Raw genomic sequence first — 21,418 nt, 5'->3', positions numbered from 1 at the left:
GGATGAAAACAACACAGGAGCAGGGACCAGAAGATTTTACAGCAGGAGCAGTGGAAGTATGGCAGCTTTTATCATATTGCTGCAAGGTAAAGCATATACCTAACTTTTTGCCCAGAAATCCCCTTTAAATCCGTTAAGTAACGTAATGTAGAGTCAAATGGACACTCTAGTAAGCTTTAATATGGGGACACTCAAGAAGAGAAATAGCACATTGTGGCTGCGGAGTTTAAACTGGGAATTATTTGTGGTATGTGTCTGGCAGACCTTGTTTTGGAAGCACTTGAACTACATGGCACTGGTATAGGTGCACTGTGGCACAATTTTTGGTTTGGTTACTGGCACTGTAAAGGAGATATTTTGTGTTGCTTTGATATAGGGCTTATTGGAGCTGGCATGTGCCTATACTGTATTTGTAATGTATGTGTTCTTGTGAGTTTGTGTCACTGTCATTTATGACACACTTAAATAAAATGACATAAATGTATGGAAGATTTTGTTTAGTAAGTTCAAAGTAGAAAGGCATTTTTGGGGTAAAATTTACTCACTTTTGTCATTTTCATCACAGAAATTGTAGAATATTACAGACTGGTAACTTTTCTCAAACATAATTCCTGGATTATTTATTTTAAAACATTTTATAATATATGCACATGTATATATTATACAATATAATATACAAATACACATAAGAATATTAAAAACATTTTATGGATGTGTGTAAATATATGTATACACACACATTTAGAAGTGGTTACTTAATCTTGTATTATCCCAGTGTGCAGTCTAAGATAAAAGTAAAAAAAAAAAAAAAAAAAAACATTTTTCATACACACTGGGGATTTAATGTGCTTGCTTATTATTTTGCCGTAGGAACCATTTATTAGTTAACATGTACAATGAACTGCATATGTCAACATTTTTATAGTTATATAGTATATGCATTTACAGTACAGTGTAACTTAATTCTCTCTAAAATGATCAGTAAACATTTACCTATGTCCTTTCATTGCTGGATTCTCCCAATTATTTTAGTTTTTTAGTCATTTACTAAAATATAATTTTTTTTTTACCAAAATGACAAAAGGTCATTGTATACAATGTATTGATAGATTGTAGTACTTACAATTAGTAGGAAATGTCTTTTGGGAAATCGCCTTCACCAATACACAGATAATCCTCTGGCCAGTATGTGAAGAGGGAATTCCTTCTTGCCTCTTATATATGCTCATGATTCATTCTAACAATGTAACATCCATTGTGACTAAGGCACTTCATTGCTAAAGGAACCAGACACCTGTTAATTTCCTAGCTTTAATGCAGGCTGTATTGAGGTCTCATGACGTATGTAGGCTTTTTATATTGGATTCACTTAGGTACATCTTTGACAATTACTTGCAGTAGTAATCATAAATGGATGCATTTCTTGTGCTTGAGTGTCTGGTTACATAACATTTTGGCAGATATAAATGTGGAGACTGTAGACATGTGATTGTATAGGCAAACATTGTCAAGTTTCCCACTGTAATAAATGTAAGCCTTTTTATTATATCCATCTGTATAGGGAAGACACTTTGACACTTGAAATTTAGCTTTGGAGTTCTCCAATTTCTCTTTATCATCTTTGAGATAATTCTACACCTTGAATGGAGTCCACCTGTGATAAATTCAGATGGTTGGACATCATTTCACAACCCTATCTATATGACAGTCACAACCCTATCTATATGAGGTCTCATAGCTGACATTGCATATTAGTGCATAGTCAGTACTATGTGATTGGATGTGTGCTAGGAATCTATGAGGCTAAGTTTCCACTTGTTTTTTTTTTCTGGCAGTTTTTGGAAAACTGCCACTGCAGTATTTGAGCCAAAGTCAGAAGTGGATCCATAAGGAAGGAAAAGTGTAAGTCCTTCCTTTATATGTCCTATTCCTTTTAAATACACTTCTGGCTTTGGCTCAGAAAAAAACAAACAAGTGGAAACTTAGCCTAAGAAATTACATATTGAATAAAAATGTTTACACTCTGGCAATTTATTGGCATTTTTGGATCACTGGTCAGAAGAATATCTGAAATATAATTAGAATGCAAGACATACAGTATGTTTGTATTCCTCAGAAAGAAACAGCATGGAGTCTATCTTTTTTTTTTTCATTTCTTCAGCTCAGTTGCTGCTAAATTTTGTTATGATAGATTATAGCCCCATTATAAGGGCTCAGTCACATCTCCAGAACAAGCCGACGCTAGGAACGCTCAGAAATGCGTCATCTCAATAGATGGTAATGCATTTCCAAATGGTCTTTTGTCAGAGTCTGGGGTCAGAAAAATTCTGTAGTGCAGAGGAATTCCACTTGGGACATACACAGTGTGAATGGGTCTTCAGGCTAGGTTGGAATTTCCAGCTGCACTGTCCATGCATACATTGCCCTTCCCAGATACTGTAGCCAAAAAGAGTAAGCACAATCTTTTTTATTTTATTTATTTATTTTTTGTTAGGGCAAAATTTCAGTTGTGCAAATCTGCCAGAAAAACTCCGTAGTGTGTACTGTGCACTGAAATTCCATTGCCAGCAATGGGATTTTGCTGCACCGAAATTTTCAAGTGAAGTTTCAAAGTGGAATTCCGCTTGGAAATTTCCTAGAGTGAATCCAAGCTTAAGTGTTTCTGATGAATATCATAGTTTCTTGTTATGTCCCTTTAATTAATACCATATATGTCTTTAGGGCCCTGAGACATAAAATCCACTATCTTTATATCGATAGCAGGGATTCACAGACATCCCTGTGGTACAATGAAGTGTAGTGTCCCGGTACCGTATTGCATACCGTACCTTGGTTAGGGGTCCCCAAAGTCAGAGTTCCTAGTAACTGTGGGATTCCGCTTCTTTAGTCATCCCCTAGTCACCCCTAAAATAGTTAATATATTGCTAAAATAAATGTAAATACTGTATAGAAAGTGTATACTTACCTTACATAGCGTAGCAGGGCCTGCGGGTCATGTGACTGTGGTTTAGTCTCTATGGTAGGTAAAAGGACCTTTGGAGGTTCTGGGTCATGTGATACCCACAATGCCTTAAAAAGCTGATTGACAGATGGTGTGGACCAATCCTAAAAAGGCCAGCCCCTGCCCATATAAGGGAGCTGCAGCTAATAGACGCTCTCTTGTTCCTGCGCTGCAAAGCAAGCAGCATCTCTTTGCTATTGGGTTGCTCACACTTCATGAGGACTGACCTCCGCCACTTACAACGACAAATACTGGGCCAAAGCCTGCCGGCCTTGACCTGAAACAAAACCGTGAGTTCTTACAACTTCCCCGCTTATGCTAGCGAGACCTCTGGACCTAAACATACCCCTAAATCCACCGAATCTGCGCATTCTAAATCCTACTAAGCTAAAGAACTTACAAAAGTCCCAACCATACGTCAATCTTAGCTAAGCTGTATATAGACTTTGTTATAAAGACTGTTCCTGTATTTGCATGTTACAGAAAATCTTCAGTAAAGTTTACGCAAGTTTTCAGCAAAGCTCTGGTTGTGGACAATACTTTATTCTACATCTCCCTATCAAAACCGAAAGACCAGGGAGTCAGGAGTTTGTCTGGCGCAGAGAGGAACCATCAGGCAGCCAAGTAAAATCAATGGGTTTATTAGACGCAACGCGTTTCGCTGCGCATGCGCAGCGAAACGCGTTGCATCTAATAAACCCATTGATTTTACTTGGCTGCCTGATGGTTCCTCTCTGCGCCAGACAAACTCCTGACTCCCTGGTCTTTCGGTTTTGATTTTACTCTTACCCAGGAGGGCTGCAGTGGACCTTCTTCCTTACTCCTTCTGCACTTTACCTTGTTGTGTGTGGGCGCACAACCAACTTTGGTAAGCGGCTTGGGAATTATCGTCCCCTACCCCCACCAACAAGATCTGCTGATCCCGCACATGAGGCGCCTTCCTCCCTCTCTCTAGACATCTCCCTATCGGGAAGGATGGCGATAGGCCAAGCATCACAGTATTAAACCTCACCCTGGCATCACTACTGACAAGAGTTAATTATAACCGTGATATACCTCACAGCAACACCCCAACTGCCATACACCCCCCCCCCCCAAGGCACCACAGAAGTGCTATCATAGACTTACACATTTATGAAGAACACTGTGTAGTTGAGACATATGTGGCATTATGTGTCTGGCACTGTTATGTGGGACACTGTACTGAACACTGTATGGCAAATACTCTTCTAAGAGCTGCCTCTAGCTGGCACTACTGATGGAGAACTGTTTGACCAGTACTGTTGCAGGTGACAATCTGTGACTTTCAGTATTTTTTTAAGCCGACATATAGAAGAAATCAAGGCAATTTTTTTTTACTGTGTTATGCCTGAGGGGTCTGGATATGATTATTTTTCTGTGGTGAGTTCGATGTTATGCATGCCTACCACACCTTGGACTGGATATAACACAATGCACTCCCAGATCATTGATTATACAAGAGGGCAACTAGATGAGAGCCCGCCTTCTGTAAGTATACAGTAAATATGCCCTAAGTTTCTCTAATAGAATGAAAGTGGTACAATTTGACAAAATGGCTTGTAGACAGACCATTGTTGTGCACCCCTAGTCTATACTATGGTTATGGAGTATCCCATAAAATAGCTTGTAGTTATTTATAGGGCTTAGTGAAAATGCTAGAAATGTGATTGTCTTGTAGCTTCTCTCTTTTGCTATTAGACCTGCAGTAACTATGTCAGTATATAAAAAAGTAAAAGAGAATAAAGTTTAGGTTAATTGTGGATGATATGCAAATATTCACTTAACATATCTGAAGATAAGAGGTGGACTTTGAAGTTTTCTATGATTAAATGCAAGGCATGATATAATATGAATAGTATAACTTTTTAATATAATTTGTGACTGTGATAATCAACATCAACACTACGATTTGGCAGACAAAATGGTGATTAGGTCCAGTTAATAAAATGATCCAAGATTGTGTCCTGTAATTATTATTACCAAAAACCTTATTCATAGCAATTTCTGCTCATTAAAACAGTATAATTTATGAACTTTACTAATTGCTCATGGCCTTGTGTCTCACTAAACTGCATGCTGAAGTGAGGTTAAAGAAAGCATAGGCACTGCAAACGCAGGCAGTGGTTACTAGGATATTTAAAACTTGAATTAAACCATTCTCATCTGCTTAGTTACAAGGCGTTCATCCGGTAATTATGAGCTAAAATTGTGTCTAAAACATTTCCTTTATATTATGATTGAACTTTCATCTTCTGTGTCTAAAGTGTATTGACATAGAAAAATCACTAGTGTCTTCTTCAATCGAATTTGTGAATATGGAATCTAAAAATGGAAGCCTGAAGGTACATACCTCATCCTACATTGCATACAGACTCTTATGCGTCTCCTGGGCTACGCTAGTAATTTAGACATCCTATTTTCTTCCATGGTGCTCAATCCAATCAAATATGTCATACTTTTGTCTTTTTTCATTTACACAATATAAGGTATGACTTTTATAAGCAACCTGCCTTTTATAGTCACCTTGCTTATGAGGAATGATAGTTAAATACATTATTTGTCAACAAATAATTTAAATGTCCTGGCTGAATTGGATAGCCCAACATGCCCATTTATATTTTAAATGTATTAAACTATTTATTATAAAAATATTATAATTAAATTACAGGTTTTTTTTTTTAGTTCATTGTGTTTTACATACACAGATAATGATTATTATGTATACATTCTGTTTCAACACATTTTAAGTGAATGTATTCTTCGGTTAATACCTTATTGTTAGAAAGGTTCCCAGTGATTAGTTGATCACATGGAGTATTTAAACTTTTGACCCCTTGTGTTGTTCAATAATCTGAAGGTAGCAATATTCAATCTCTTTGAAGTGCCGCTTTCTTCCAGAAAAACAGACATTTTGTAGCCACCCCAGCTCAGGAAGAAGCCCCATAATATCATTAGAGTTTTCCTTTCATTTAACAAAACTTTTGACATATTTTAGAGAAATTACAAAAGTATTAATCAGAGCTCGTCTTCTGCAACTCAACAGAGATCTCTTCAAGCATGGAAGTGAAAGGCACAGCCACAAGCTTTTCCATGTTCATTATAATGAACCGTGGGGGTCTAAACACTTAGACCCTGACTGATCAAAAATGTTATTGAATGATGTGGATTTAAGGGGTACTCCGTCCCTAGACGTCATATCCCCTATCCAGCAGTGGGCCCCCCACGATCTCCCTGCAGCACCTGGAATTTTAAACAGTATGTTTAGAATGTTGGGTTCCCGTGGCAGGAGATGTGACATCACCCCATGCTCCCTCTTGACGCCACGACTCCTCCATTCATGTCTTTGTATGGGAATTAAGATGTCTAGGGTGATGGGGATCCCCCAGCAACAATCAGCACAAGCTTGCATTGCAAAATCTCTCAAAGACATTTCTCCAGAAGACGCCACAACTTGCATTGGGAAGAGGCATTTCTCGGAGCGATTCAAAAGCTTGAGGACAGTTTAACAACAAAGTTATTACAATTATATATGCGGCTACTAAGACTAGAGGGCTTAGTTACTGGCCCACCACTCAGTACATTTAGGGACTTTGCCCTCACTCTTGTGCCGGCCATGGAAAGGCTGAGTGAGGGGCAACATATGAACTTTAAAACAAAGATTATCCGTCTTACCCCTAACCCCCCCCATTCAAGTTCCTTATCCTCCACCTCCACTTTCCCCTTCTGTCCAGCAGCCCCAACCAGGCCCTACCCTTCTCCATAACCTTACCAACCTGTTCGTTATGAGGACACATAAGGCTGAGGATGGCCAAGTGTATAGGCATGTGAATGTTAAGGGTTATTTATTGTAGATGTGTTTGATATACCCTGTTTTGTTAATATTTAAAGTGAGTCAGACCTCTTTTTTTTAAATTAAGCCTTCGACATTTGTTTGTGTTGTTTTTTACTTTTATAAAGAATTTTTTTTTCAGTTTCCAAACTGGCTTCAAAATGGTTCTTTGCACCATCATACACATAACCAAAAAAAAATTAATCACAAGGCTCTTGTCTAAAAGGTATCTATAAAGGGAAAAATAAATACCCATTGGAAATTAGTACCAACAATGGTTTCCCGGCCTGAGGAGCATAGAGTTGTGAGTGCGGATATTTGTCTTTCAAGTCTTTATAACTTGGTACAATGATTTCTTGCTATATATTATATCCTAGCACCTCCATCAACTCAAATACTGGATAGGAAGACTGTCCGACTAGCCACTATTACTCCACACCTGACTATACTACATTGCAATACTGAGCAGTGCCGTCTCTTCATCTACTAGTCGTATGAATGGTTTGTGTCCAATAAGGTAAATTTCTTAACACTTTACTGGATAGTTGTCACACTCACAAAGGTCAAATTCAAATAGACTGGCTTTTGTTTTTGATTTTTACAGTTTTTCAATTTTTCTACCAAAAATCACAAAGGGCCTGTGTATTTGACTTTGCAAAATATAACTGCCAGTTTCATGGTTGATTAAACAAACAAAAAAAAAAAAAAAAGAAATGTTACTTTGACTAGGACAACCAAATTTAAAAATGCTTTCTGTCTGAGAGTATCTATGTGAAGGTCTATTCGCCAAATGGGGAGATTTATCAAAACCTGTCCAAAGGAAAAATTGCAGAGTTGACCATAGCAACCAATCAGCTTGCTTCTTTAATCTTTAATAAGACCTCTGAAAAATGATTGGTTGCTATGAGCAACTAATCAACTTTTCTTCAGGACAGGTTTGGATAAATCTCCACCATATATTTTAAATATTCACAGATCATATTTTTCATTCACATAGCATGTCTGTGGTGTGCTTTGGCCCTTTTTTTTAGTAGGCCAAGAGTGTTCAGTATCCAATAGTCTTATTCCTAACTTCAAATTTGGAGTAAATGGCCTTTTGGATTCCAACACTCTTGTCCTTCAGAACATTAGCAGAAGTATTTTTCAGAGAGAAAAAAGATCCAAAAGGTACGGGCGAAATTTGTTAACTTATGCTTCAGCTATTGGTTACAACATAACACGCTCTATTGGTGAAATTAGTCAAAAACTGTACAGTTGCGAATTTGAGCAATTACTCCAAGCAACCAATCAAATTGCTTTGGTCTTTTTTATGTGGTCTTTACCAAAATGAAAGAGGCAATCTGATTAGTTGCTAAGGGCAACTGTTCAACATTTTGTTCATTTTGTTCTTATTTATGAGGAGATAAATAAGAAGACGAATAATCCATGATGAGGCTTACCTACACCCATTTTGCCATGGCACAGCTCCATCAGGTGAGCAGAAAAAATTTGTGAACGCTTCCCGAGTCTGCATTATGGGCACATAGGAACGTTGTGCAGAAGCTTCCAGCCTGACCATTGGTGCTTCATCAAGTTCATTGATGGGTACAAAGTCATTGGGCTGATTCTGTAGGCAAAACTGATGTAGCACTACACATGCTTAACCCCTTAAGGACGCAGCCCTTTTTCACCTTAAAGGGGTACTCCGGTGAAAACCTTTTTTCTTTTAAATCAACTGGTGGCAGAAAGTTAAACATATTTGTAAATTACTTCTATTAAAAAATATTAACCCTTCCTGTACTTATTAGCTGCTGAATACTACAGAGGAAATTCTTTTCTTTTTGGAATGCTCTCTGATGACATCACGAGCACAGTTCTCTCTGCTGACGTTATTATTATAATAATAATAATGCTTTATTTATTGTTGTCCTTAGTGGGATTTGAACCCAAGTCCCCAGCACTGCAAGGCCCTTAGCATACATCTGCTATGCATGGTTGCTAAAATGGACAGAGATGTCAGCAGAGAGCACTGTGTTTGTGATGTCATCAGTGTTCCAAAAAGAAAGTAATTTCCTCTGTAGCATTCAGCAGCTAATAAGTACTGGAAGGATTAAGATTTTTTAATAGAAGTAATTTACAAATATGTTTAACTTTCTGCCACAAGTTGATTTAAAAGAAAAAAGGTTTTCACCGGACTACCCCTTTAAGGACTGAGCCCTTTTTCGCAATTCTGACCACCGTCGCTTTACGAATTAATAACTCGAAAATGCTTTTACCGAATATTCTGAATCTGAGATTGTTTTTTCGTGACATATACGACTTTATTTTGGTGGTAAATTTTCGGCGTTACTTGCTTCCTTTTTTGGTGAAAAATCCAAAAATTTCATGAAAATGTTGAAATTTTTGCATTTTTCTAACTTTGAAGCTCTCTACTTGTAAGGAAAATGGATATTCCCAATACATTTTATTTTTATTCACAAATACAATATGTCCACTTTATGTTGGCATCATAAAATGGACATATTTTTGCTTCTTGAAAAAATTAGAGGGCTTCAAAGTAGAGCAGCAATTTTCAAAAATTTCATGAAAATTGCTAAATCTGAAGGGACAGATGTTGCAGAACTACAACTCCCAGCATGCCTGGCAGTCTAGGCATGCTGAGAATTGTAGTTTGGCAACATCTGGAGGGCTACCGTTTGGGCACCACTGTAACAGTGGTCTCCAAACTGTGACCCTCCAGATGTTGCAAAACTACAACCCCCAGCATGCCCAGACTGCCTTTGGCTGTCTGGGCATGCTGGGAGTTGCAGTTTGGCCTTCCTAGTGGTTGCTACAGTAAAGATCACTTTACTTTCACTTTAATCCCCCCCCCCCCCCCCGACCGTCGCTACCCTACCTGAGCCAGGATCCAGCAGTCTCGAGCGACGATCCGGGGTCCCTAGGCATCATCTTTGCCCCATGTTCCCCTCGACATCCAGGGGTGGGCAGAACGGGGGGGGGGGGAGGGGTGTTGCCATGGCAACCCACTGTCCTGCTCTGCCATTGGTCAGAATCAGTTCTGAACAATTTCAGGGGATAGGAGGAGATCGCAGCATTGCGACCTCACTCCTATCCCTCAGGATGATCAGGGCTCTCACTGACAGCTCAGATCATCCCTATTTTCCGGGTGATCGGGTCACCAGAGACCCGATCAGCCCGAAATAGCAGAAAATCGCATGTCTGAATTGACATGCGATTTTCTGCGATCGCCGACATGGGGGGTCTCAGGACCCCCCTGGGCGATGTGCCGGGGTGCCTGCTGAATGATTTCAGCAGGCATCCTAGTCCGGTCCCCAACCGGCTAGCGGCGGGGACCGGAATTTCCACGGGCGTATGCATACGCCCCATGTCCTTAAGGACTCGGGATGCAGGGCGTATGCATACGCCTGGCGTCCTGAAGAGGTTAAATTACTGTATCCACATTTTCGGGCCTTAGCTGGATTCAGGTGGTCAATACCCTCCACCTGTTTGCAAGGATCCAAAAGGCAGATTCGACATACCTTCTAGCCCTTGTGACGCAATAGTTAAAGATCAGAGATCTGATGAGCAGTAAGGCTTCTGCTGAAATAGGGTTTCTCAAGGTTGTGGCACACTTAAAAGGCCTCATCAGCCACTATTACATGTGGCAGTAGAGGGCCTGTCGTGCTTGGTAAAGGTTTTGGGGCTGGGATTTCAAAAGATTCAGTGAACAAAGCCTTCCCGAGATCAGATTCTTTAAACACCTTTGAATCATTATTATGGCCGTAGGCCCCAATGAACTTGTATCTGCTAAATGTTAAAATATTTTGACCCGCTACCTGCAGGCTTGCAGATTTGCAAGAGTTTGCCATCCAGGGCCCCAACACAATTCACAAAATTGGCATTTTCCCAAAAGCCTTTAGCTGCTGTCAGACAAACATGGTGGCTAGGCTGTAAAAGGTATGTAGGCTGCAAATTCTGCCACAGTGCCTCACAAGTTTCAGACACAAGTTGGTAGACTGTGGATTATCCAATCCTAAACTGGAAATGCAGGGAGGTGAATGACTCGCCACTGGCAAAGAATCTATTGGAAAAACACAAAAAGAAGAACAAAGTTTAGTAAATTTGAAATATAAGATATAAGGTAAATTTAGAATGACAGGGGGAGATTTATCAAAACCAGTGTCGAGGAAGAGTGGGGAAGTTGCTCGTAGTAACCAATTAGATTGCTTCTTTCTTTTTTAACAGACCTCTTTAAAAATGAAAAAAGCTAGCTGCTTTGTTGCTATAGGCAACTGCACCACTCTTCCTCTAACATGTTTTGATAAATCTCCCCAACAGAACAAGAAACTACAATTTGTGCCAATACCAACAACACACATTCAGGCTGGTCTATTGAGGCTGAAATAAAAAAATAAAATAAAAAAAAAGGATGATACAAGGACCTGACACTATGTTCACACTTTGGAAATTCCGTGCGGACTTCCGCTTGGAATGTCAGAACGGAATTTAAGCAGCAGCAGAGTCCCGTTGCATTTAACGGGATTCTGCTGCTCTGCGTACATAGTGGAATTTTCGTGCCAGATGTTTCTGGCGCGCAAATTCAATTTTCCCTGACCGCACGAAGAATGAACCCGTTTATTCTTTGGCCTGAGGAAACACTGAATGCTGTGTAGGAGAATCTGCTGGCACTTCTCACTGTACAGAATGTCCGTGCAGTGGTTTTCCATGCAGACATTCCGTCGTGTGTGAATAATGTGTTTAACACTATAGAACCATCTTAAAGGGGTATTCTGGCTTTATACATCTTATCCCTTATCCAAAGGATAGGGGATAAGATGTATGATCGCAGGGGACCCCCGCGATGTCAGTGCAGCCCTCTGTGTTTTGCTGTGTAAAGTGTTTTGCCATGGAATGTGTTACATGACTCAGCACTTTCCTGAGTCATGTAACACATTCCATGGCAAAACACTTTGCTGGACTAAGGCAGCTCCATTGGCTGACGTGCACTCCCGCCCCCTACCATTGGCTCCTGGGAGGGAGCTGTGCGTGTGTCACGTGACCACAAATATGCTGTCTCAAACACCATTCTCTTCAGTGTGAGTTTGGCTACCACAGCAAGAGGATGTCTCCTGCTGTGATAGCCGAAGCGATGCGGCTGTAATGTAATTGATTCCCCACTATGGGGACCGTGTGCCCGCGGGAGGATCTCAGCGCTGCGGCTGACATTACATTCACTCCTCGCTATGGAGACCATGCGCCTGCGGGTGTCATAAGCTGAGCACAGCGGCTGGCATCCCATACAGAACAGCCTGCAGGTGCATGGTCCCCTTAGCAGGGAATCAATTACATTGCAGCTGCAGCACTTCGGCTATCACAGCAAGAGACATCCTCTTGCTGTGGTAGCACCCCCCCAAGCCCCCCAGGAAACAATGGTAGGGGGCGGGTGTGCGAATGACAGCCAATGGAGCTGTCTTAGTCCAGCACTGGATAGTGCTGAGACATGTAATACATTCCACAGCAACACACAAAATATGGCACTACATCGGCATTCTTTGCTGGGTGACATCATGCCACACCCCCTCCATTCACGCCCAGCATGTCTCTGTTTCGGAGGCGGGGGCTCCACCGACATCACGGGGGGCCCAAGCGGCAGGCCCCCTGCGATCATATATCTTATCCCCTATCCTTTTCGTAGGAGATAAGATGTATCAAGCCGGAATACCCCTTTAATTTCAACAAGGGAAATGTGCACTGATGACACCAACATGCCAGTGCTAATGAAGGCTTCATTAAAAGTGAAGACATAGTTTTGTCTTTGGGTGGATTCGAACCACCAACCTTTCAGCTTTTAAAATCAAATGTGCTACCAATAGCGCCACAGAGACTAAAACTAACAATCCTAATTTATTTCAATGACACTAAAAAAGCACCATATGGAGGTGTACAATCAATAGCTAATCAGAGAGTGATGCACTGGCCAATAGCAACCAAACATATTTCTTGAGCAAAAAGAACAATGGAGGAGATTTAGCTAAACCAGTTCAAAGAAAAAGCTGACCAGTTGCCCATAGCAAGCAATCACATTTCTTTTTTAATTTTTGAAAAATCCTCTGTAAAATGAAAGAAGCGATTTGGTTGGTTGCTATGGGCAACTCAGCAACTTTTTCTCTGCACAGGTTTTGATAAATCTCCCCCAATGTGCTTGCTTGCTATGGACAAATTTACCATTGGCACACTAGACAGGGGATAGAGAAATCTCCCTCCAATTTGTTGCCAGAGATCCCTAAAAACAAATCTACATAAATTAACATACAACACTGCTTCACACGTATAACAGCATGGCCAGACAGTGTCTGAGTACATTGGAAACAGCCGAAGACATACAGACAAATAAATACATATTTGCCTGCTACTACAGTCATGCTCACCCTGTGGCCAGCCCACATACAGTGGGGATCAAAAGTTTGGGCACCCCAGGTAAAAATTTGTAATAATATGCATAAATAAGCCAAGGAAAGATGGAAAAATCTCCAAAAGGCATCAAATTACAGATAAGACATTCTTATATTATGTAAACAAAAGTTAGATTTTATTTCCATCATTTACACTTTCAAAATAACAGAAAACAAAAAAATGGCATCTGCAAAAGTTTGGGCACCCTGCAGAATTTATAGCATGCACTGCCCCCTTTGCAAAGCTGAGACCTGCCAGTGTCATGGATTGTTCTCAATCATCATCTGAGAAGAACAGGTGATGTCAATCTCAAAAGTTTTAAATGCCCAGACTCATCTGACCTTGCCCCATCAATCAGCACCATGGGTTCTTCTAAGCAGTTGTCTAGAAATCTGAAACTGAAAATAGTTGAGGCTCACAAAGCTGGAGAAGGCTATAAGAAGATAGCAAAACGTTTTCAGATGTCAATATCCTCTGTTCGGACTGTAATTAAGAAATGGCAGTCATCAGGGACAGTGGAAGTTAAAACAAGATCTGGAAGACCAAGAAAAATATCAGACAGAACAGCTGGCAGGATTGTGAGAAAAGCAATTCAAAACCCACGTTTGACTGCACAATTCCTCCAGAAAGATCTGGCAGACACTGAAGTTGTGGTACACTATTCCACTATAAAGAGATACTTGTACAAATGTGGTCTTCATGGAAGAGTCATCAGAAGAAAACCTCTTCTACGTCCTCACCACAAAAATCAGCATTTGAACTTTGCAAATGAACATATAGACAAGCCTGATGCATTTTGGAAACAAGTTCTGTGGACCGATGAGGTTAAAACGGAACTTTTTGGCCAGAATGAGCAAAGGTATGTTTGGAGAAGGGGAACAGAATTTAATGAAAAGAACCTCTGTCCAACTGTTAAGCATGGGGGTGGATCAATCATGCTTTGGGGTTGTATTGCAGCCAGTGACACAGAGAACATCTCATGAGTAGAAGGAGAAATTGATTCAATAAAATTTCAGCAAATTTTGGATGCTAACTTGATGCCATCTGTAAAAAAGCTGAAGTTAAAGAGAGGATGGCTTCTACAAATGGATAATGATCCTAAACACACCTCAAAATCCATGGGGGATTACATCAAGAGGCGCAAACTGAAGGTTTTGCCATTGCCTTCACAATCTCCTGACCTCAACATAATTGAAAATCTATGGATAGACCTTAAAAGAGCAGTGCGTGACAGACAGCCCAGAAGTCTCAAAGAACTGGAAGACTTTTGTAAGGAAGAATGGGCAAATATACCTCAAACAAGAATTGAAAGACTCTTTGCTGGCTACAAAAAGCGTTTATAAGCTGTGATACTTGCCAAAGGGGGCAGTACAAGATATTAACTCTGCAGGGTGCCCAAACTTTTGCGCCATTTTTTGTTTTCTGTTATTTTGAAAGTGTAAATGATGGAAATAAAATCTAAGTTTTGTTGACAATTATAAGAATGTCTAATCTGTAATTTGATGCCTTTTGGAGATTTTTCCATCTTTCCTTGGCTTCTTTATGCACATTAATACAAATTTTTACCTGGGGTGCCCAAACTTTTGATCCCCACTGTATGTATGCATCAATAACCTTAAAATGTTTATATATATATATATATATATATATATATATATATATATATATATATATATAGACACACACACACACACACACACACACATTTTAAGGTTATTGATGCATACATACAGTGGGGATCAAAAGTTTGGGCACCCCAGGTAAAATATATATATATATTCATAGTGTAGGGTCCGTCCCAAAATGAGGTCACCTTACCTTGGTGGGACGGTCCAAGCTATTTGGCCGCCAAATTTGCAAGCTAAGTACCTCACTGTTTCATCATTTTATAATTTCATATTTTCATTTATTGCACTACAGCTGTATAGCTTTTCATGTTTTATCTATATACTCATGTTTCATCTATATACTCATGTTTTATCTATATCTTTGTGCTAGCAGTGTGCTGCTGTATTCTCCTGTTGCTGTATATTTAGCACAGCAGCCTGCACCTGTAAGCCAGGTCCATATAATAGTTTGGAATCAATATTTCTGGCCAACTTATTCTTTGGTTGTATTACACATACGGGGGAGTGGCTACCTCCATGTTGGCTCTTGCACCCCACCCACCTCTATCAGGTGTATATAAGGTGCCTTGGATGTTTCAGATCCTGCAATGCCTGCTGAACTGTTCACACAGAGGCATATTCATAGTGTAGGGTCCGTCCCAAAATGAGGTCACCTGACCGTGTTGGGACGGTCCAAGCTATTTGCACGCCAAATTTGCAAGCTAAGTACCTCACTGTTTCATAATTTCATATTTTCATTTATTGCACTACAGCTGTATAGCTTTTCATGTTTTATCTATATACTCATGTTTTATCTATATGTTTGTGCTAGCAGTGTGCTGTTGTATTCTCCTGTTGCTATATTAATAAAAACAAATACAAATTCTTAATAAATTAGCATAATTTTTTATTAATGAAGTCTTTTACTTCGTCCACCAGCCACTGAGTCCCACTGAGTGTCTGGAAAGAGGAGACATACCGCTTGTATGGGCCGACCTCGGCTTCCAGTGACTCATAATCTGTCCAGGACCACAACCTTCGAATTGTGGGGGTGAGGGAAAGAAAATTAGAATGCATGTATTTTGTATTATTGACACACAAACTTAACACAGGTTGAGTATGCCTTATCTGCAAATTTAAAATATTACTTTAATCTATTAGGGTGAAATAAAAATAGATCTTGTCCTTATACTACAATAGTCTAAATGTCTCAGCAGATATGGTATAATCTTTACAGATATGTAAATTTGATTAAAAGTTATTTGCAATAAGGCAATAGCGCTACCTGTAATATATCTCGAATACTGTGATTCCTCATATTACAAAACTCTCAGGATAAAATATGTTAAACAAACAATGGTATTTTAAGTCAAATTAATTTTTTTAACTATAATCAACAGGAAATGCAGCAGACATTCCAGAAATGCAAAACATGTCAATGGTTACCAGATCCAATCAGAGTTGTAATTTCATTATAAAAAAAAGAAAAGAGAAAAATGATTTGAGAAAAAAGTCAATTTAGTGATTTGGCATCGTTTAGCCCCTCTTGAATTTAGTATGGTACTATATGTACTGCACTTATCCATTCCAGGATACGCTGCTCTGTAGAATAACAGATGACATTTGCTCCATTTAATTTTACTTTAAGAGTGTGTGTACTTAGAAGGAATGTGAAGAAGCTCCCATCCCTTAGCACGATGTGATTTACAGCTTCTTTCAGATACTTGTCCAGTAAATAACATTACTTTATTTTTCAATTTTAGTTTATCATCCTTTTATACTATTTTCTGCCTTAATATTGTGTGTCTTCAGAAGCTATTGCAAGAGTTATTTTACCAAAATAGAATATATCAAAATTACAGTGTTTTTCCAGAAAGCTATTAATATTGTAACTAGAAGGACCACTGTAATATCATGACTGTAAGGTTAGAGTGTATCTCCAATGATGGTCTGGCAGCGGATATATTTTTTAAATTCATTAAAATTTTGTAAACCAACACTTTGTTAGAGATAAAAGTGATCAAGATAAATCTTTGTCTCCATAGAATAGCATAGTACTTCTCACAAGGATGACCCTTATGTTTCTGATGACTGATCAATATATTAATACTTATATATGAATTTGCCATTGCTGATGCTGGAGAAAGATATTTGTTAAACTACCCATAATCCATAAATCGGCTTGCTATTTGCTTGCAACTAAGAAACCTTGGAATGACGTCAGGAGGCCCAAGATGAGACATCAGGAGACATTTGAAGCAGATACGGATTGTATGGAAGGACAAAGATCTGGGTTTTTTCCAGTCTCAGAGTGAAAAGAACCGCATAAATGAACTTTGGCCAAGAGAGGAATGGATGCTAAATATGCTAATATATACATAGATAAAGCTCAACTAACCAATCAAAATGTTACATGGTGATTTTGGCGTCATAACTAAACCTCCCTTTTTTATCAAATGTATAAACAATGTACTTCCGTGTGATTAAACAGAACTCCTTTGGGGCAGCTGCTTAGCGAGTATGCTGAGAAGGAGATATTATACCAACATTCTGTCTGGTGTGTATTTCTTTTGCCGCCAATCAGCAGTATATAGCAGCAGTCACTCACATTTTAATGCCTCACCTCAGGCCATCCTTGACACTTCCAACAAAATCATCTATTGATCGCTTTAGTTTATGGCAACCCAGTAGACATGAATTTTAAATAAATGATCTGTTGCCAGACCATTGTTGGAGTTACGCTTTAACAATACAAAAATAACTTGACAGAACATGAAAAACAATGGCAACTTTTAAAAGAATGGCCTAACCAACTGGGCATGGCCACATGAATGACCAACAGGGTCAAATCGAACAACTGAAATATCCAGTAATTGCTACCTCTGTCTTCCATACTTTGCGCGATATCACAAGCTGCCAAAACCTTTAACCCCTTCAGGACCAAGCCCATTTTGGCCTTAAGGACCAGAGCGTTTTTTGCACATCTGACCACTGTCACTTTAAACATTAATAACTCTGGAATGCTTTTAGTTATCATTCTGATTCCGAGATTGTTTTTTCGTGACATATTCTACTTTAACATGGTGGTAAATTTTTGTGGTAACTTGCATCCTTTCCTTGCATCCTTTCCTTGCATTTTTCTAACTTTGAAGCTCTCTGCTTGTAAGGAAAATGTATATTACAAATAAAATTTCTTTTTATTCACATATACAATATGTCTACTTTATGTCTGCATCATAAAAGTGACGAGTTTTTACTTTTGGAAGACACCAGAGGGCTTCAAAGTTCAGCAGCAATTTTCCAATTTTTCACAAAATTTTCAAACTCACTATTTTTCAGGGACCAGTTCAGGTTTGAAGTGGATTTGAAGGGTCTTCTTATTAGAAATACCCCACAAAAGACCCCATTATAAAAACTGCACCCCCCAAAGTATTCAAAATGACATTCAGTCATCATTTTAACCCTTTAGGTGTTTCACAGGAATAGAAGCAAAGTGAAGGAGAAAATTCACAATCTTCATTTTTTACACTCGCATGTTCTTGTAGACCCAATTTTTTAATTTTTACAAGGGGTAAAAGGAGAAAATGTATACTTATATTTGTAGCCTGATTTCTCTCGAGTAAGCACATACCTCATATGTCTATGTTAAGTGTTCGGCGGGCGCAGTAGAGGGCTCAGAAGGGAAAGAGCGATAAGGGGATTTTGGAGAGTACGTTTTTCGGAAATGGTTTTTGGGGGGCATGTTGCATTTAGGAAGCCCCTATGGTGCCAGAACAGCAAAAAACCCTCACATGGCATACCATTTTGGAAACTAGACCCCTTGAGGAACATAACAAGGAATAAAGTGAGCCTTAATACCCCACAGGTGTTTCACGACTTTTGCATATGTAAAAAAAAAATTTTTTTTTCACTAAAATGTGTGTTTCCCCCCAAATTTCACATTTTTCCAAGGGTTAATAGCAGGAAATACCCCCCAATATTTGTAACCCCTTCTCTTCTGAGTATGGAGGTACCCCATAAGTTGACCTGAAGTGCACTATGGGCGAACTACAATGCTCAGAAGAGAAGGAGTCATATTTGGCTTTTTGAGAGCAAATTTTGCTCGGGGGGCATGTCGCATTTAGGAAGCCCCTATGGTGCCAGAACAGCAAAAAATACCCACATGGCATACCATTTTGGAAACTAGACCCCTTGAGGAACGTAACAAGGGGTACAGTGAGCATTTGCCCCCCACTGGTGTCTGACAGATCTTTGGAACAGTGGGCTGTACAAGTTTTCATTTTCATGGACCACTGTTCCAAAGATCCGTCAGACACCTGTGGGGGGTAAATTCTCACTGCACCCCTCATTACATTCCGTGAGGGGTGTCGTTTCCGAAATGGGGTCACATGTGGGGTTTTGTTTTTTTTGCGTTTGTCAAAACCGCTGTAACAATCAACCACCCCTGTGCAAATCACCTCAAATGTACATGGTGCGCTCTCCCTTCTGGGCCTTGTTGTGCGCCCCCAGAGCACTTTGCGCTCACATATGGGGTATCTCTGTAGTCGGGAGAAATTGCGTTACAAATTTTGGGGGGCTTTTTCCCTTTTACCTCTTGTGAAAATGTAAAGTATAGGGCAACATCAGCATGTTAGTGTAAAAAATAAAAAAAATTTACACTAACATTCTGGTGTAGACCCCAACATTTCCTTTTCATGAAGGGTTAAAGAAGAAAAAGCCCCCCAAACCTTGTAACGCAATTTCTCCCGAGTACAGCGATACCCCATATGTCGCCCTAAACTGTTGCCCTGAAATACGACAGGGCTCCAAAGTGAGAGCGCCATGTGCATTTGAGGCCTAAATTAGGGATTTGCATAGGGGTGGACATAGGGGTATTCTACGCCAGTGATTCCCAAACAGGGTGCCTCCAGCTGTTGCAAAACTCCCAGCATGCCTGGACAGTCAACGGCTGTCCGACAATACTGGGAGTTGTTGTTTTTCAACAGCTGGAGGCTCTGCTTTGGAAACAGTGGTGTACCGGACGTTCTTATTGGGGGAGGGGGGCTGTGTAGGGGTATGTGTATATGTAGTGTTTTTAACTTTGTATTTTATTTTGTGTTAGTGTAGTGTAGTGTTTTTAGGGTACAGTCACATGGGCGGGGGATTACAGCGAGTTTCCCAGCGCAAAATTTGCTGCATCTCAAGATGCGAGAAACCCACTGTAAAAGCCTCGCCCATGTGAATGTACCCTGTACATTCACGGGGGTGGCGGGGGGGGGGGCTTGCATCAGCTGTTGCAAAACCACAACTCCCAGCATGCATGGTCTGTTAGTGCATGCTGGGAGTCATAGTTTTGCAACAGCTGGAGGCACACAGGTTAGGAAACACTGAGTTAGAAACAGACAATGTTTCCCAACCAGTGTGTCTCCAGTTGTTGCAAAACTACAACTCCCAGCATGCCCAGACAGCTGAAGGGCATGCTGGGAGTTGTAGTTCGGCAACATCTGAAGGGCCAGATGTTGCTGAACTAAAACTCCCAGCATGCCTGGACAGTCAGTGCATACTGGGAGTTGTAGTTTTGCAACAGCTGGAAGAGCACAGATTGGAGACCATTATACAATGGTCTCCAAACTGGGGCCCTCCAGATGTTGCAAAACTACAACTCCCAGCATGCCCAGACAGCCAAAGGCTGTCTAGGCATGCTGGGAGTTGTAGTTTTCAGACTCCTAGAAGCAGCAGTGAAGATCTTCACTGCTGCCTCTGAGGACTACATACTTACCTGCTGGTCCCGTCGCTGCTCCTCCACGTGGCCGGTCCTGCCGCTGCTCCTCGGTCCTGCCGCTGCTCCAGGTAAGTCCGCCGGTCCCCACGTGTTCCCCCCGTGTGCCGCAGGTCCCCGCGAGCCCCTGCAGCCTTCGTCCCCCGTTCTGCCCGACTTCCAGGGGCGGGCAGTGCGGGGGATCTGAACTTTCACCCCAGATCACTGTGATTGGTCCACAGGGACCAATCACAGTGAACGCTGACCAGGACCATCAATTGATGGTCCTGGGGGTGAAGCAGAAGTTGTCCCCTGCTGGAAACAGCGGGACTTCTGCCAGTTAACCCGTGCGATGCTGCGCATCGCCGGGTTAACTGAATGGCATATATAAACGCCGGGATGCGCGAACGCACTGCACAACCCGGCGTTTATATATGCCATTCTGCGGGAAGGGGTTAAATACCAAAATCATTTCAAATTAATTAATTGGTTTGGCAAAATTTTAAGTTAATATGCTAACCTTAAAAGGAAGAATAGAATGATGAAATGAAACAAGGCATATATAGCAGTGTTCATGGCACTTAGAGACTCAGAACAAACATGCAAATCTTTAATTTTCTAATGGAAAACTTTTACTCAATGACTACTGTTATGATAATAAATCGAATTATGAAATATTTCCAACATGCCTTGGTATATTTTGAAGATATTGAAAGTTTCATTAGGAAACTTGAAGCAGAGCTTTCCAAATGTTTAATCTTGGAAACAAATACCTCGCCACAACGTGATAC

General features: G+C 40.3%; 1 protein-coding gene across 3 annotated transcripts in view; it reads right to left on the bottom strand.

The window, feature by feature from the left end:
* The window catches only part of LOC130356539 (parathyroid hormone-like), a 37,059-nt gene that overhangs the window by 11,234 nt on the left and 4,407 nt on the right, over nt 1–21,418 (bottom strand). The window contains exons 3-4 of one of the 3 annotated variants that reach the window (XM_056558225.1): nt 15,870–15,926; nt 10,667–10,911 (exon numbers count right to left, since the gene is read on the bottom strand). In XM_056558225.1, the coding sequence (XP_056414200.1) occupies nt 10,667–10,699 (33 nt within the window). In that variant the 5' untranslated portion in view covers nt 10,700–10,911; nt 15,870–15,926. Of the gene's footprint in view, nt 1–1,123; nt 1,171–10,666; nt 10,912–15,869; nt 15,927–21,418 lie in introns of those variants that run through there. The other 2 variants (XM_056558226.1, XM_056558227.1) reach the window with 2 other exon arrangements.

The sequence above is a fragment of the Hyla sarda genome, chromosome 2 (assembly GCF_029499605.1).
Source record: "Hyla sarda isolate aHylSar1 chromosome 2, aHylSar1.hap1, whole genome shotgun sequence".
NCBI classification, from domain to species: domain Eukaryota; kingdom Metazoa; phylum Chordata; class Amphibia; order Anura; family Hylidae; genus Hyla; species Hyla sarda.
The sequence above is the reverse complement of the archived record's forward strand: the minus strand, read 5'-3'. Positions and strand labels throughout refer to the sequence as shown.